Genomic DNA, 14,668 nt, shown 5'->3' with positions numbered 1-14,668 from the left:
TCCTCTCCGCTCGCTCCGGTGCCCCTGGACGAGGCTCCTCTGAGAATGAGCAAACCACCCCCAGACAAACAGCCTCTGTTTGCTCCCTGCCCGGTGCTGCATCGGCACTTTGCCTGCCAAACATTCCTTCGGGGTTGGCGGCCTGCACTCTGGCCCGTCCCCCTGGGGCTGCTTCCAAACCCAGAGGCGGGGGCGGAGGGGGGCGGTTAGCGCCAGGGCCTGAGGGTGAGGTGGGCTCCAGGCAGGGCCAAGGGGACACACAGTTCTCTCCCAGCACCCCTGATCAGGAAGGCACTGGGCAGAGCGGGCTGGCTTTCCCTCCCGGGACCGGCTTGCTGGCGACATGCACCCCCAGGCCCTTCCTCTAGGCTGCAGCCCGCAGACACCAGGCAGGTCACTGCTGGTGCTCAGGGCCCCCCATCTCTCGAGAGGGAGAGGCTGCTTCTTAACTCCTTGAAGCACTGAGGTCCTGGGGGATGGGCGGGAGGAACTGCTGGGGAGATTCCTGCCAGCGCATCCTGGGGAGGGCAGTAAGACCCAAGCATTCTCAGAAGGATGTCAGCTGTTGAGGGGCCCTTCCCAGCTCTGTCTTCCCTTCAAACAGCTTCCTGGGGACTAACCATGCAGCCTTGGAGGTTGCCCTTCTCAGTCACGTACTCATCCTACAAAATTCCCTCTCTGCTAGACAATCGTGTCTTTTACTTTCTGCATTCTGATGCTTTGACCTCTGGGGTCTTGCTGACCCTGGAGGGACTGTGCCCTCTCCCCAGGCTGGCCAGTTCCTAGAGACAGCAGACAGGAGGAGGTGGGCTGTGGCCTCAGCCTGAAAGTGGAAGGGGACACAGTCTCTCCTGCTCAGGTATCAAGCTCTTCACTGGGACACAGAGTCATGTGCTCGTCTAGGCCACGGAGCTGTTACCACGATGTGCGCTGGAGTTGACAGACTGGCATCCCACGCCTCTGGCACGATGGAACGTCAAGCCTACCAGCATCTCACATAGTCTAGTTACCAAGAGTCAGATGCGTGGGACTGGGCTTGGCTCTATCACCTGCCTCCTCCATGTCTGGGGGCAAGTCATTACTCCCTTCCGGCCCTATCTTCTAAGCTACACGAGGAGCAGTTCGGACCAGATGATCTCTGAGAACTTTCCAGATCTAGCCTTCCGGCAAGTCTGTCATTTCGTGTATTTCTGTGTTTTCCAGGGAAGCTTCAAGCATGCTGGGAACGCGTCAGGAAAAAGAGCGTTGATGCAACACCACCTTCTCCGTCTCCATCTCAGCCTCGTCAATCTCCAGGAGATCAAAGCACTAATAATAGTAACTCATGTGAAAAATGATGGCGATAATGGCATCTCCTGGACTATAATTATGAATGCAGAAATGTTTTAGAGCATATTGACTGAAAAGAGAAAGATGGAGCCGGTGGAACAAACTAAAAAATTTATAACAACATAGCAGACATTCTGCGTTTACGATAGAGTACTTTTTTTAACATCACAAAAATCCACAGTAGGGGAAAAAAATTAAATTACGTGGCCCTGCCCAGGACAGCGAAGTGAAATGTTCAGCTTGATCGTCTTAGCAACCAGGATGGACTTATCTGCATGCAGTGACTAGTGTTTATCAAGTGCCAGCCTCATTGCATCTTACAGAGTCATGAGGAGAGTCTTATCATCAGCATCTCTAGCCGGGGAAGGGAGGATCAGAGAGGTTAAACAACTTTATCATGGGTGTACAGCTAACAGATGGCAGCGTCCTATTTCTAATTTGAAAACATGTGAATCTGCAGCCAGAATTTCTTCACCCTCTCACACTCCTTTTATCAGACCTCGAAGGGAACATGGCAGAAAACAGGAGCCCTTTGGCACCATGTCCGAGGCTTAGAAGCCCTTCTGGGATAAGGAGTCACACGACCTTCTGACGAGTAACAGTTATACTGTAATTATAAAAACCACTGCGAGGCCCCGGTGTTTGGGGCCATGACTGCGGACTCTGCTCTGGCAAACGAAGGCCCCAGTGCTAACAGACCCCATCACCTTGCCAAACACACCCACAGCCGCGTTTCCTGAGGGCTGGGTGGACGCGCCGGTACTCACGTTGACAGATTCTTTGCCGTTAAACTTGACGCGGATCCTCGGCTCCTGAATGACATCCAGGTTGAAGCCCGTGATGGTCAGGGGTGTGTGGCCACTGGGAAGAAGCAGAGGCTGGGTGAGAGAGACAGCCCTCTGCAGCTGCTCCCACGCTCCGCGAGGACGCGGGCGGAGCCGCCCCGGGGCGGAAGGGGCTCGGGCGCAGCGGCTGGGCGCCTCCTCCGCCTCACCTGGCAATGCTCCACTCGGGCTCGACGCGCTGCACCCGAGGGTCGTCTATGTACTCGAACTGCAGGTTGCTGTCCACTCGGGCCCGGTCGACGCTCACGGAGACGGGGACGGGCCCCAGCCCATTGGACGACGGGGGCGAGACGCACACGATCTCGTTCATGGACCGCCTGCAGGCAGACCGCAGGAGGGTTAGGAGCCGGGGCAAGGGGGCGGCCTCTGGCCCGAGAAGGCGCTTTCCCCCAGTTGAAGGATGGGTTCTTCTGTCCTGTTCTACTCCAGGCTAGGGAACGTCCCTTAGCAGTGTGTATCAGTGTCTCTTTCTACTTGAGCTCCAACTCTGGTTGGGTTGGGGAGGCAGCCAATTGGAGAAGGGGCTCAGAGAAGATGGGGCAGGGGCAAGGCTCCTTGGGGTTTGGGAGAATGCCTGTCTTTCTGGATTTTTCTAAAACATGACTATTTAGCCAGTGCTTGGAGTCTGGTTGGTCACTTGACACATGGAGAATGTACTATGCAGGAAAGCGAACACAGAAAACACACCGTCTTGGCCCCAGGCCGTGTACGGTCCAGGCAGGAGGTCTATTGAGCAAGCTGGGTTCCCATCTAGGGATCCCTTTCAGAATTCTCTCTGGATTCTCTACATCCCCAGGCTTCAATTTTTACACACGAGAGGTGCCCCGAGGAGGCATCTGTGAGTCACGTGGGGAAAAAGGCCACGCTTCTGGAGTCACTACGGCGGGGACCTAATGCATGCTCGATCCTGACGGCGGGCTGAGCGCTCCTGGGAGCCCTGCTCAGAAGCAGGTCGCATGGGCCTCACTTCCAAGTGTTTGTAGGACTATTTAGCCCTTATGATGCGATTCAAACTGACTACTGGCAGGCATTTCTCGCAGTGACTGGAGCAGGGTTTGGGGCTAGGATGTGACGCGTACCATGGAGATGGTGGGGCGGGCATATATGTGAACCTGCACACACATGTGCCTGTATGTGTGCACAGCCCGCACACACATGGTCTCCGAGAGCTCCTCCAAGCCCCTCTCACCCGTAGAACTCGCAGGTCTGGTTGCCCAGGTAAACGGCCACGCTGCTTCCAGACCCGAGATAGTGGCCCGTGATGGTCACCATGGTGCCTCCAGACTCAGGCCCGCGGGTGGGGTTGAGCGACAGCACAGAAGGGTTCTTTGGGAGGAAGCAGAGACATGATCACGGCTCAGGCTTTGCCCACAAGGAGAAGCGCAGGCTAGGCTTAAACAGACAGAAGGGGGAACTCCAGACACTCTCTGCCCACCCTGGAGCTGAGACCCTTTCTAAGAGGCGGCTCCGGGCATATCCAGGGAAGGCAGAAGGGCCACGCTTGGCAAGTAATTAACTCCCCGGGGAGTCTTCTGCTCATAACCCTGATGGGAAGGCAGAGATGACACTGACTAATCTATCAATTAGTTTACAAATTGAGAACAATTCAGAATGCTTCTCTATCTGCAGCAGTACTGATTTTTTTGGCACAAAATCGATAGTGCTGAATAAAGCATCCCTGTCTGGACTGGACCACCAAGAGTCTCCGTTAATGGTCCAAGCTCACATCCTCTGAGCCATCCCTCAGCCCGAGAGGGGCACGGCAGGGTGCCTGGTGCAGGCACTCATCAGTAATGTTGGCTTCCCGACCTTCACCAGGAGGATGGCCTATCGTTGGTTGGGATGTTCTACTAAGCCCATTAAATTGTAACAATCACCCTGAAGCCTAAAAGAAATGTCATTGGCCTAGAATGCATCAGAAAGAAATTGTTTCTGCCTAGTGGGCAGCAGAGCGGAGTGGAAAGTGCATTTAACTGAGCAACCACGCAATGTGAACTCTAGTCTGCATCAGCCACTCACTAGCGACGTGATGCAAGCAAGTTCTGCTCACTCCTGGAGCAAGTTTCTGCATCGGTCTGGGCTGACAAGCAGTCTTGCTTGCTACTCTGTCAAGAGAGGAGGAGGGCGACGTGGTCTCTGGAGCCCTCCCTGCTCGTCACTGTGCCACTCTCTCTCCACCTAGTCTTTCTGAGTTTGCTTCTCAAACAAGACCCTCTCAGATGCGGGAGGTGGGCTGCGTGTGTGTATGCATGTGTGAGTGCGAAGTCGCTTCAGCTGCGTCTTGACTCTTTACGACGCTATGGACTGTAGCCCACCAGGCTTCTCTGTCCATGGGATTTGCCAGGCAAGAATACTGGAGGGGGTTGCCATTTCCTTCTTCAGGGGATCTTCCTGACCCAGGCATTGAACCCACGTCTCTTCTGCCTTCGGCATTGGCAGGCCAGTTCTTTACCACTAGCACCACCTGGGAAGCCCGTGGTACCCTCCAACCCAAGAGAAGACAGGTATAAGGAAAAGGTGGAGTTGCTGAGCTAACAAGGCAGAGACTGGAAAACCTAAAATAAGCAGTAAAATGCTTTAGACAGAAGAGAATTTTGTGATCTAGTAACTTTTCAATACTCTGAGCAAGGCTGGTTTGACCCCCTCTGCAGGGTGTTAACACTTTTTAACAAAGAACTTGATAAAGCCATGTTGGTTAGGTGTCAGAAAAGGGGCGTCTGGGCCCCAGAAGAGGGTTGTTCTCAAGGAGTAAAGAAAGTCTTTGTGATTCCACCTGCTGCCTGGGTGTGAAGAAGCGTTTCCAGGGCTGTGCATGTGTGTATGTACATGCAACACGCCAATACACGGAGCAGCTCACTCTTACGCTCCTCTCCATGGCCGCACACACAGACCCGTGTCCCTGCAGGATTTCAAATGGCTCCTCTAAACTTCCTCTTACAATATCCCTGGCAGAAAAAAAAGCATGTGGATAAATATAGACCCTTTTAATTAGGTCCCTCAGGCTATCTGTCCTCATTAGGCTGGAATTAGACAAAGATATCACATTGGCAGGACAAAGGGCAATGCCTGCCCACCCTGCGTTGAGGATCCACTTTCTAAGAAAGGTCTGATGTTGCTTATTCAGAACCCTGACCTGCGGCTCCCCGGGACTCCCAAGTGTCCAAAGAAGCATTGTTGGTCATGAACTCGACTCACCTGGGAAAGATAGGCTTTCCTTCTTCTGGCCCCCTACTCAGCCTGCAAGAAGCCCAGAGGCACTGGCTTGGGAAGGGGAGGGTGGGACTTTGCTGGGAGAAGTCGGGAGCAGAACTGCCCAGGTGGGGCTAGTGGCAAAGAACCCACCTACCTGCCAATGCAGGAGACAGACGAGATGTGGGTTTGATCCCTGGGGTTAGGAAGATCCCCTGGAGCAGGGCCTGGCAACCCACTCAAGTATTCTTGCCTGGAGAATCCCATGGGCAGAGGAGGCTGGCAGGCTACAGCCCAGAGGGTCGCAAAAAGTCGGACACGACTGAAGCAACTCAGCAGCAGCACAGCCCAGCACGAGACCCAGTACTCACCACAAAGGTGTACTGTTGATGGGACTTGGTCATGAACTCCGGCTGACACTCGCCAATGCACAGGCGCACAGGCCCAGAGGTGGTTCCCACGAGGGCGTGGCCCATCTCACAGACGATCCTGACGAGAGAGCGAGCCTTCCCGTCAGAGACCTGGGGACAGCTGGCATTCCTGCCCCTGCTTGCTCACCCCACCACAGTCACAGTGAGTAACTCAACAGTCTTACACCAGGGCTGGACCAAGACAGCTTGCTCACCCGTGTGGCTGTGTGACCTTGGGTCAAGGACTTTCCCTCTCTGGGCTTCAATCTCTCATGGACACAGTGAGAAGGTGGATGAGCGCATCTCTAAAGACCTGTGTCCCTTCAAAACTCGGTGCTGCCTATTTCTATGAACAAGCCTGCAGTCCCCGGTGCCTAGTGCAGGGCTTAGCACTGAGCCCTGTCCCAAAATCCGTGGGATAAACCTAATGCCCTGTAGAGAGACCGAGGGGCAAGGCAGAGGCAGTGACAGGCCAACACTTGAACACTCCCGAGAAGGACTGAGGGCTGATTGGGCAAGCTGCCTCGTGTGTGGTTTGTTTCCCTCCCTGTGGTCTGCAGTGAGGGGACAGATAAGCTGGCCAGACAGTGAGCTCCCCGAACCAGAGCTCCCGGCTGAGCGAGGGCAGCAGCGTCCAGCGGCAGCAGGGGACGGGGTGGCAGGTGGATGAGTTCATCAGCACGGCCGCTGACACTGGACTCCCACTTAATCAAGGGCTGAGCGCAGGAAGCTGGTGGGCGAGGCGGCCAACCAGCCCCGGGGTTGGAAGCCACGTCTCACGTCAATAGGAGAGCTGGAGGGAAGAGGGGGCGGGGCACTCCCTCTGCTGCTGTGCAAAATCGATGCCCCCTCGTGGGGCGGGGGCTTCCCTGGTGCCTGAGATAAGTCACAAGCACATTTACAGACCGGTTGCCTCAGCCACAGCCACCTCTAGCAGTGGGCAGCAGCTGGAGCATATGGGAGGAAGGGAAGAAATCAGATTTGGGGGGGGACCTCTTGCCTGGAATCCTAAGGCATGGGGTGGGTGGGAAAGGGCCCCACCAGGCTTGGTAAAGAGAAACCCTCCTCCCAATGCCATTTAGGAGTTCTGAGCAGTCTGGTGCCCTTGGTAGGCTGGCTTAGTGGGGAGCCAGAAAAACAGACCCCTCTCCAGTAATCCTCAGCATTATCCAGGCACGGTGGGGAAGATCCGTGTTTAACCGAGCGATGCTTATCTCAACAGCTTCTCTAGGAAGGAAGGTAACTAAACAGAGATTTCATTTCGATGTAATAAAACTTGCATTAAACAAATACACGGCGTGCTCGCGCACACGGCATGCCACCGAGCTCCATCTCCTTCATAACAGTTAATCCCAAATAAGTACTTTCACTCCTGGTGAATATTTACTTAACATGCAATAACTGTCTTATTGCGTTTAGCATATTAAGTTCGACAAGACAGTAGTGGGTGCATGTTGAAGGCTGTTCTCCCCTCCTTTTCGCCAAGAATAAATAAATTATGAACCCACAGTAAAGATGATAGTGGTGATCAATTAGTATTTTACACATAATTGTCTCCTTAAACCTCATTAGCGGAGCATTTGAGAAGCTTCATTTAAGGTACTGCATGGGGTTATCTCCACGCTGCTTCCTGCTTGGAGTAACAACCCTCCTACCGGGTTTCCTGGGCCCCAGCGCCTGCTCCTGTCTGGGGTCCCTGCCATCCAATCCTGCTGACCTGCACTCTCCAGCAGCATCAGCGGATTATCTCTGCTCTGTGCTGGAAGTGGCAGGGAGGGGAGGGCCAAGAGGAGGAGGGAGCAGATGAGTCTCTTTCCTTTTCTCATCAGCGCTTTCTTGTCCCTCACTCACCCAACATTGGTCACTGTGCTGGAACCACCCTCGAGAAGAAAAAGCAGGAGGAAATCAGGGTGGGCTCAAAGTCAGGGAAAGAGGAAACGTGAGAACACGTGAAGGTCATGGGCATCTTTATTCCTCCTGGGACCTGTCTAAGAGAGGAGAAGGCCTAGGATGGCCTGTTCTGCTGTCCTTGTAGGGGGTGAACCACAGGGCTGGGGCCTCTTGGCACACTGTCTTTCCCAGAACATATTCTTGCTCAGGGTTCATGGCCCAAAAGGTGAGCTTTGCATGTCAAGCACCTGTGAGAAGGCGAACGGAGGGGAGAGGGCACTGCCCCACGGCCCAAGGCTGAGCGCCTGCACCTGGCTCTGAGTGTCCCTCCTGGAAGGGAGTGATGGGGGGCCCAGGGACCGGTCTGCAGGGAGGGGCCTGCAGCCGAGTCCTCTCCCTGCCGGTGGAGCGGGCTTCTACTTCATCCATCCCTCTCTTGAGTGGACAGGGGCAGCAGTGGGCTGCAGAAGGGTCTATCTGGTAAGTCTAAGAACTGGGCGAGAGCGCTAAGGACGCAGACCACGTTGTAGGGAACTCTGAGGACCTGTCACTCTTCTTCCTTTTCATTCCTGGGACCCAGTGCTTGCAGTGAAGGATGGAGAGGTCCCCTTGACTGAGTGGATCTGTCACTGTTACTGGCATTTGATCCCTGAGCTCGAGGGCAGCTGTAGGGAGTGCAGAGGGTTATACTGAGGATGAGGGTCAAGCCAAAGTGGAGTCTCTCAATAATAACAAGAGCTCCAGTCTACTGAGCTGCAAATGGCAGGCACTGTACCGGACGGGATCTCATGTCATCCTCAGACATCCTAAGGGTGGGTCTTACTGTCTCTATTTTTACAGACAAGGAAACCAAGGCTCCGAGGTGCTAAGTGACTCACCTATGGCCACGGAGCTGGGAAGCGGCAGAGCTGTGATTCAAATCCAGGTTCAGCCTGGCTCCAAAGCTCATGCCTTTGATGCTCCTCCACTCTGCTGCCCTAACATCAGCGGAATGCTCTCTGTGTGTTTTGTGGAAGGGACAGAGTGGACGAGGTGGCTGTCCTGGGGTGCAGCTGAGGTTGCTGGCGGAGGTGGAGGATGGCGAGGTAGGGAAGACCTGGCTGGGTTCCTAAGGCTTTGAGACTTAACCAGCTGCACCCACTCCCTCCCTGGCAGGAGAGAACCACAGGCAGTGGTGTGGGTACCACTTCCTCCTTCAGGCCTTACAGGTCAGCAAAGTTCCTGTGGTTAGACTTTTGGGGACCTCCTACCTCCCCGTCTCCCTGCCTCCTCCCAGCATCCCTGATAGCTTTAGTCTTCCTGTGTATTACCCAAGACAGGAGCTGGGGATGTTTAAAGTTTCTCCTTGTAAAATGAGGAATTAGACTAAATAACCCTTTAACAGTAGCTTCCACATTTGAAGGCTTGACTCCTCCTGGCATTAGTGCCACCGATAATGCTTTCTAATGATGGGGGCTGTAGATCCTGTGAAGCACAGAGGTTATCGTTTCTGATATCCTAGGGACCGTAAAAGTGATTGCAGAGATCTGTTTCTACAGACCCACTTTCCAGATGAGACATTTGAGGATCATGGAGCAAAGGGACTTGCCCAAAGTCACAGAGCTCATCAATAGCTGAGCTCCTGGCACCCAGCCCAGTGCCCTCGCCCCACCCTGCACCACCTCCCACAGACTGGCATGGGTGGCGCTTTTCTCCCCATGAGCACACATCCTTGGGGTGGGGAGCACATGCAATCTAACATCCATCAAGGCATGGCTGAGCTCGTAGGTACAGCAGATGAGAGAGACCGGGGGCGGGTCTGAGGACCTCAGCTAAGTCTGTCTCATACAGAGCCCGTCTCAGGAAGGGCTGAGCAGCAGCCTCAACCTGCCTCTCATCACCCAGGAAACGTCCTGTGATGGAGTCATCCGGGCCTCCCCAGACCTGTGGGGCGCTGATTGCAGGACTAAGCGGGACCCTTTAACCAACATTAACCTAATTGCTGAGTGATAGATGGCGTGGCACAAGCATATGGTGAGTCATTACTGTGCCTGCTAATCCTGCCCGTGCCCGGGACTCTGCACTGGGCCCATTTAGCCAAATTCATCTCTCGCAGACATCTGTAATGATTGTGCCTGCTGCTCACTGCCCGGGATGGAGGCTTTAATGATGTTAACAAACTCTGAAACCTCGAGAGCAGTAATGAGCCTGGCACGGCTGGAAGCCAGGGCTGCATGCAGCCGAGGTGCAGAATGCGCCTGTCGCCTCCTGTCTGCCCTGCACCCAAGGAGACGATGGGGGTGGTTTTCTAGGGTGCCTACTGGCCTTGGCAGGGACCCCTGGCAACCATTCACCTTCCCAGGCTCCTTTTGTATCCTCATTTTCAGTTTTTTGGGGGGAACTTTCTTCCCTGGGGACCTGGGTGGGTGTGATGCATTTGATTTCAAAGATGGAACAAGCTTTCCTGATGTTCCCAAGGCACGTTACGGGCTCCTCGTTTTCATCTTACTGAATTCTCCCCCAAAACCCACGCGGTAAGAATCGTGGTTTCCATGAGGCCAGTGAAGGTTGGAGAGACGGAGCAGTTTACTAAGGTCTCGGGGCTGCCCGGGGTAGATAAGGCAGGACTTAGAAGACTTTTTGAATCCCAGATCCCAGGCTATTTCCATGCTCAGCTGCCCAAGACTCAGCACCTCTCAGGTCAAAGCCTTACCCTTTCATCTCCCACAAACCCTTTCCTTTGCAGTCCTGCGGCATGTCACCAAGCTGGGGACTTGGCCTGTGTCCCGAGGCCTAGGGCATGTCTGTGAGGCCAAGGCGGATTCGGGCTCAGTGTGACTGAGCGTCTAGCTGGGTCTGCCGGGGCGCTGGGCTCTATAGAGACCGTCTGACCACAGTCCGCAGGCTTCTGGGTCCTGTCCGCTAGCTTTCCCCTCCCCTCCTGGCTCAGAATCACTACTTAAATATTTCCCCATTCGCCTCTTCTTCATCTCTTTCCTGTAGACCTGGCCAGTCTCTCCTCCAGGATTCACTCCTTGAAGGGCCAAGGCTGACAGCGAAGGGTCCGGTCTGCAAGATCTGAAGGTCCAAAGGATCAGGCAAGCAGCTCCTGCTTCCCCTGCCGGGAATCCCCAGAGTCGGAGAACTCATCCCCCGACTCTGACCCTGTCCTGGCCATCCTGGAATCACAGCCTCTGACCCAGAAAACCACACGCTGGCGGACCATGGGATTTCTAGGCCACTCTTAACTGGGAGTCTCCCCTGGCTGTTAGGGAACAGCAAGAGGTCTGAACCAAAACTTAGGAGACCTGAGTTCCAATTCTCTACCGCCACTTATGCCCTGAATGAACGGGGGGTGAGGGGGTGGGGGGATGTCACTTCACTTCCGAGTCTTTTGCTCTTAAAATAGTGGTAACAACGTCTACCTCTCAGAGTCCTTACCAATTAGAAGTGAGAGGATGGATGAGAAAGCGTAAGTGCCAATGAAAGACATCCTGTCATCTTTTCATGGTTGCCAGCACCACTTTTCTGGTTGTTACTCAGGGCTGGCTTGAGGGAGGCTGCAAGGGGTGGCGTTTAAGGGGAGAACCCGGCTTCCAGCCCTGCTCACGGCCAGGCTCCCAGTGCCCCCTGCAGAGCTGAGTGCCCGCTGGACCCAGGGTGACATGGCCCAACTCCGCCTGAGAAATCACGCAGAAGACCCTGGCGGCCCCCCCTTTCTCCCTAGCAGAGGAAACATCACTCCCGCTGCCCTCCCACCCCCAGCAGCCCCCCAGCCTCTTGCCCACCTCCTGTCCACTGACTCCACAGCGGCCGCCACTGCCAAATGAGCACCCCAAATTGGAACCTATGTCACTCCGGGAGCCCCGCTCGCCCGTCCGCCGCTACATGACTATTTTCTAATTTCCAGCTGACATTTCCCTTAGTGAAATAAATGAATTTGCTCCGGCGGAGGCCCTGTTCGGATTAAGCTGCTGTCAGAGCCCCACGAGCCAAACAAATTGTTGCCCGCAGCCCACCGAGTGGGATGCCTTCCAACAGGGCGGCCGGAGGAGAAGGGGCGGGGGAGGCCGAGGAGGAGAACGGACGGGCTGGGAAGGCGGCTCAGCCAGCCAGCGGGCAGGCGGAGACCAACCGCGGGCGGCCTGGCCCCGGCAACCCTGATGCCAGAGGAGCCAAGGAACTGGAAATCACACTGGATAGGATGCTCGAGGAGCGGAGGTGGGCTAGGAGAGGGTCCCGGGAAGGCTTCAGGGAGTGGGGTCCCTGGGAAGAGGGAGGCGGGGGGTGGATCCTGGAGCAGTCCCAGAGGAGAGAGAGAGGGGCGAGTCCTCCCCAAGCTTTGGCGGGGTGGGCCCAAGCGGACTGGACTCACTGCTCAGCGACGATGTAATCCCCCGGCAGGGGCGTGCAGGGCACCCCGGCCACCTGCACGTGGTGGGCGATCTCCGAGAAGTCCAGGCCCAGGTTCACGCCGTGGATGGTCACTCGAGTCCCCCCTTCAGGAGGTCCGGACACCGTCAGGATCTGCGGGAGGGAGGCGGGAGGAGTAACTGGTCGGTCATGGCAGGAGGGGCCGGGGCACCCGTTTCCCTCCCCGCAGGGAGGCTTTGGAACACCTGGAGTCTGGGGGGGGACTGTGTTTCCACCTCTTTTCAACTTGTCTAGGATCCCAACGTCATCATCCCGACAATGAAGTTGTACCTATTTCATTGGTTCTTTAGGACCTCCATCCGATGACGCCGTCATTCATTCATCCACTTAGGAGAAAGAGATTAGGAGCAAGTACTGGGCTCAAGGCAGTGCTTGAATTCACTAGTTGCCTGACTGAAAGCAAGTCTCAGAATCTCCCTGAACCTCAGGTCTCTTTCGTTGGGAAGGCGGATAATCCTCTCTAACCAACCTCACCCTGGAAGCTCCCACATGGAGGGTTTCCAGGACCATCCTGTCAACTCCCAAGGGCTCTGTAATTGTGACAACAGAGGATGAGATGGTTGGATGGCATCACCGACACGATGGACGTGAGTTTGAGCAGGCTCTGGGAGTTGGTGATGGACAGGGAGGCCTGGTGTGCTGCAGTCCATGGGGTTGCAGAGTCGGACACGACTGAGCGACTGAACTGAACTGAACTAAACTGTGACATGTTATGCCGGCCAACCCTGTGTGCTAGCCTCAGCTGAGTTTACAACGGTGAACAGGGAATTTGCCCTCAAGGAACTTAGTGGTCAAGGAGGAGGAGATAAGAAGGCCATAAGTAAGGTTGATGCAGGGTACACAGTGATAAGGCAGATTTGAAGGAAAGGCTGTGGGAGCTCTGAGAAGTCCCTGATTAAGGGCTGCTGCAGGGGATGACCACAGACGGAGAGTTTATTTGATATTACTCAACACACACATGAGAGAAAAATCCTGTAACTCAATCATGCTAGTGTCAAAGAGAAATAGCTTCCTGATTTTCCAAATTTTGCTGGCTTTTTTCCCAGTGAAGTGAAATGAAGTCGCTCAGTCATGTCTGACTCTTTGCGACCCCGTGGACTATTGCCTGCCAGGCTCCTCTGTCCATGGGATCTTCCAGGCAAGAATACTGGAGTGGGTTGCCATCTCCTTCTCCAGCTGATCTTCTCAACCCAGGGATCGAACCCAGGTCTCCCACATTGTAAGCAGATGCTTTTACCATCTGAGCCACCAGGGAAGTCTCCCAGTAGCCAGGATCATTTATTTACTCATTTCTTAATTCAGTCACCAAATGCTGACTGTTTGATTTTATTTTGATGCAACAGGAAAAGGAACTTGTAGAATCAGGCTCTCCTAACGTGTAAATTTCTATCTGAGAATGAATCAGGCTCTAGGAAAAACACAGCTCTTTGGGATCCAACAGATTCCAGGGAATAAGTTCCTACTTTGAGGTCCATAGTTATCCAACGTAGGAGGAAATTAGACACAAACCCAACCTCAGGCAGAAGCACAGAATTTCGGAACTTGAAGGAGAGCCAGGGTATCTTATTCTAAGATCACACCACCTGTATACGTGGACCAAATAGAAAAACAAAAAAATGTCCAGGGCTCTTTTTACTGCACATTAGAGAGACAAGACAGTAAGGGAGGGAGAGAGGCAAGGAGGGTGGGACACGGCCAAGCGTCCACTAGAAACCTCCAGGTGGGGTCTCTGGGCACCGATGAGCAGTGAGCACAGGTGAAAACCCTATCGAAGGCTATGGAGACTCTTCCTCCCGCCTGTCTTTCTCAAGGGGGCACTGCTCTCTGCCAGCGATGTCGGCACCACGCATGAGGCCTCCAGTGTGGCCGTGAGCGCCCAGGCGAGAGCGGATAGGGAGGAGATGATGGTCGCGGTGGAGACACGACTGAGCAACTGAGCAACTGAACTGATGAACACAAATCAATCAGATTCATGAGATAAATTCCTGAGGGAGGGAAGGGGGTGCCCAGAGGCCTGGGCACTGGGTGTGGGGTTGGAGGTCAGGGGGAGTCAGGGCGATTTGGAAAGAAAGGAGCTGGCAGGAGGAACCTGTAGCCCCATGCCTTTCCTGGCTCTGGGGATTCTAAAAATAACCAACATGAGATCTCGGTTGTTCCACCCTCCCCTGGTGCCACTTCCTCAGGTCCCTGGGCCTTCTGGGCTCTGGGAGATGGACACTTGTATGGAGAAATAGGAAAGGGTGGCCTCCATGGCCCTGCAGGAGAGTGTCAGGAGGAAGGAGGTATCTCTGAGCCAGCGCTCTCCCCCGATAGCTTCCACCCTCCCCTCCTTCAGCCACCTGGATGCCAGGAACCTACTGAAAACCCTGACAGAACTGTGATGATTGGCTTGCTCTCTTTCCTTCACTTTTATTTTTAAAAATACATTCTCTTGCTCACGGTGGTTAATTACAACCTTTCAGAAACACTGTGAAATGAAATCTTTCTGGAAAGCCTAAAAATATTTCAGTCTTGCAGGTAGCACGTGGGGATGGTATTGTAGCTATTCTGTGGTGTTGGCAGGTCCATGGGGCAGTGTCTTTCTATTGGGAA

At 54.4% G+C, this 14,668-nt stretch overlaps 1 protein-coding gene across 1 annotated transcript in view; it reads right to left on the bottom strand.

Annotated features, from left to right (window-relative positions):
- The window catches only part of PLXNA2 (plexin A2), a 232,328-nt gene that overhangs the window by 28,702 nt on the left and 188,958 nt on the right, over nucleotides 1-14,668 (bottom strand). The window contains exons 13-17 of the mRNA XM_018060786.1: nucleotides 12,018-12,169; nucleotides 5,735-5,852; nucleotides 3,364-3,500; nucleotides 2,324-2,491; nucleotides 2,097-2,190 (exon numbers count right to left, since the gene is read on the bottom strand). Coding sequence (XP_017916275.1) covers nucleotides 2,097-2,190; nucleotides 2,324-2,491; nucleotides 3,364-3,500; nucleotides 5,735-5,852; nucleotides 12,018-12,169 — 669 coding nt within the window. The remainder of the gene's footprint in view (nucleotides 1-2,096; nucleotides 2,191-2,323; nucleotides 2,492-3,363; nucleotides 3,501-5,734; nucleotides 5,853-12,017; nucleotides 12,170-14,668) is intronic.

This window comes from Capra hircus, chromosome 16 (assembly GCF_001704415.2).
Source record: "Capra hircus breed San Clemente chromosome 16, ASM170441v1, whole genome shotgun sequence".
NCBI lineage: Eukaryota > Metazoa > Chordata > Mammalia > Artiodactyla > Bovidae > Capra > Capra hircus.
This window is presented reverse-complemented; position numbering and strand designations above follow the sequence as displayed.